General features: G+C 50.4%; 2 protein-coding genes across 2 annotated transcripts in view; one reads left to right on the top strand and one right to left on the bottom strand.

Moving 5' to 3' along the window:
- LOC133545656 (CMRF35-like molecule 6) overlaps positions 1-2,500 on the top strand; it is a 66,054-nt gene that overhangs the window by 2,938 nt on the left and 60,616 nt on the right. The window lies entirely within an intron of this gene.
- The window catches only part of tgm1l1 (transglutaminase 1 like 1), a 41,599-nt gene that overhangs the window by 8,361 nt on the left and 30,738 nt on the right, over positions 1-2,500 (bottom strand). The window contains exons 8-9 of the mRNA XM_061891423.1: positions 1,406-1,544; positions 7-199 (exon numbers count right to left, since the gene is read on the bottom strand). Coding sequence (XP_061747407.1) covers positions 7-199; positions 1,406-1,544 — 332 coding nt within the window. The remainder of the gene's footprint in view (positions 1-6; positions 200-1,405; positions 1,545-2,500) is intronic.

Raw genomic sequence — 2,500 nt, 5'->3', positions numbered from 1 at the left:
ACCCACCTCGGCAAAGACGAAGGGCGTGTCGTGTTTGAGGTAGACCTGGCCGGAGCGAATGGCCGTGACGGAGGCGGGCCCGCAGCGAAAGGTACCCTGGCTCGTCTCCTGGGGAGTGGAGTCAATAGCTTGCCAGCCCCCGTGACCGTCGGGCAAGTCGGGCCTGGCCATCCAGCAGTCATTCCAGACATGGAAATTCCTACGGACAAATACACGGAACCTATGTTCATCCATCTACCCACTTTCCGTAACGCTTATCTTGACATGTCGAAAGAAGGTGGTGTCCTCCATGCACCGATTACCAGTTAACCCAACCGTGAATGTGCATGAGGCATTGCTGCATGATTAAAAACTCCGTCCAACCATTAATTTCCTTCTGTTTATCCGAGGTCAGGTTGCAGGGACACCAGCCTAAGCAGAGAAGCCTAGACTTGCCTTTCCCCAGCCACTTCGTCCTGCTCCTCCTGTAGGATCCGTAGGCGTTCACAGGCCAGCCGGGAGACGAAGTCTTCGCAACTTCTCCTGGGTCGTCCCCATAGCCTCCTACCAGTCAGATGTGCCCGATCACCTCCCTAGGGTGGCATCCTGACCAGACCCCCCGAACCACCTTATCCTGCTCCTCTCGATGTGGAGGAGCAATGGCTTTACTTTGAGCTCCTCCCGGATGGCAGAGCTTCTCACCCTATCTCTATAGGAGAGCCCCGCTACCCGGCTGAGGAAACTAATTCCGGCCGCTTGTACCAGTGATCTTTCGGTCATAACCCAAAGCTAATGACCATAGGTGAGGATGGGAACGTAGATCGACCGGTAAATTGAGAGCTTTGCCTTCTGGCTCAGTTCCTTCTTCACCACAACGGATCGATACTGCATCCGCCTTACCGATCCGCCTGTCGATCTTAAGATCCACTCTTCCCTCACTCGCGAACAAGACTCTGAGGTACTTGAACTCTTCAACATGGGGCAGTGTCTCCTCCCCAACCCGTAGATGGCACTCCACCCTTTTCCGGGCGAGAACCACGGACTCAGACTTGGAGGTGCTGATTCTCATCCCAGTTGCTTCACACTGGGCTGCGAACCGATCCAGTGAGATGATCAAAAACTGTTCATCTCTTCTCAAACCACCTTGATGAGTTCAAATTTTCGCGAAAGCTGGTTGCCTCAAATGACACCAGCTGCACAAGAACCATCCTTGTGAACCACTAATCTGCCAAAGTTCTACAGCGGTGTCATTCAACTGGCTGAGCACGAGTCAAATCTGGCACCATACCGGTGCGGCTAATTAGCGGTGTATGACATCTGCAGGCTTCTGCTGCTCAGAGCGGTTATAAATACACACTGAATTCCCGTCGGGGTTACTCAGCAGCAGAACATTTTTACACCGACAGGTTGTCTTTTCACGACTTACCAGATAGAATCGCTGTTGAGGTAGTCGATTGGCTCCAAGTCTTCATCGAAATACACGTCGTTTGTGAGGGACACGTCGGTGTCGTGGGCGGACTGGAAGTTGGTCACGCTGCGAGTCGGTATGCCAAGACAGCGGAGCACTGCGAACATAGACAACGCAATAACCATAACCATGTTGTCAACTGATATCTGCAGTCCTGGTCAAAAGTGTACATACATTTGTAAAGAACATAATGTTGTGGCTGTCGAGTTTCCAGTCATTTCTACAGCTCTTATTTTTTTGTGATTGGAGCACATACTTGTTGGTCACAAAAAACTGTCTTGAAGTTTGCTTCTTTTATGAATTTATGAATAAACAAGTCCATGTTTTACCATATGTCCCGGCAAGAAATCTGCGTTCAAAAGACTCCGGATTATTAGTGATTCCCAAAGCCCAATACTCTGGAATGCCCACCCGGTAACAGTTTGAGATGCCACCTCAGTAGAAGCATTTAAAACTCATTTGTATACTCTAGCCTTTAAATAGACTCCCTTTTTAGACCAGTTGATCTGCCGTTTCTTTTCTTTTTCTCCTATGTCCCACCCTCCCTTGTGGAGGGGGTCCGGTCCGATCCGATCCGGTGGCCATGTACTGCTCGCCCGTGTATCGGCCGGGGACATCTCTGCGCTGCTGATCCGCCTCCGCTTGGGATGGTTTCCTGCTGGCTCCGCTGTGAACGGGACTCTCGCTGCTGTGTTGGATCCGCTTTGGACTGGACTCTCGCGACTGTGTTGGATCCATTATGGATTTAACTTTCACAGTTTCATGTTAGACCCGCTCGACATCATTGCTTTCGTCCTCTCCAAGGTTCTCAAAGTCATCATTGTCACCGACGTCCCACTGGGTGTGAGTTTTCCTTGCCCTTATGTGGGCCTACCGAGGATGTCGTAGTGGTTTGTGTTGTGGTTTGTGCAGCCCTTTGAGACACTAGTGATTCAGGGCTATATAAGTAAACATTGATTGATGTTTTTCACACTTCGGGACTTTAGGAAGGCCATTCTAAAACCTTCATTCTGGCCTGATCAAGCCATTCCTTTACCACTTTTGACGTGTGTT

This window comes from Nerophis ophidion, linkage group LG28, assembly GCF_033978795.1.
Source record: "Nerophis ophidion isolate RoL-2023_Sa linkage group LG28, RoL_Noph_v1.0, whole genome shotgun sequence".
Taxonomy (NCBI): Eukaryota; Metazoa; Chordata; class Actinopteri; order Syngnathiformes; family Syngnathidae; genus Nerophis; species Nerophis ophidion.
This window is presented reverse-complemented; position numbering and strand designations above follow the sequence as displayed.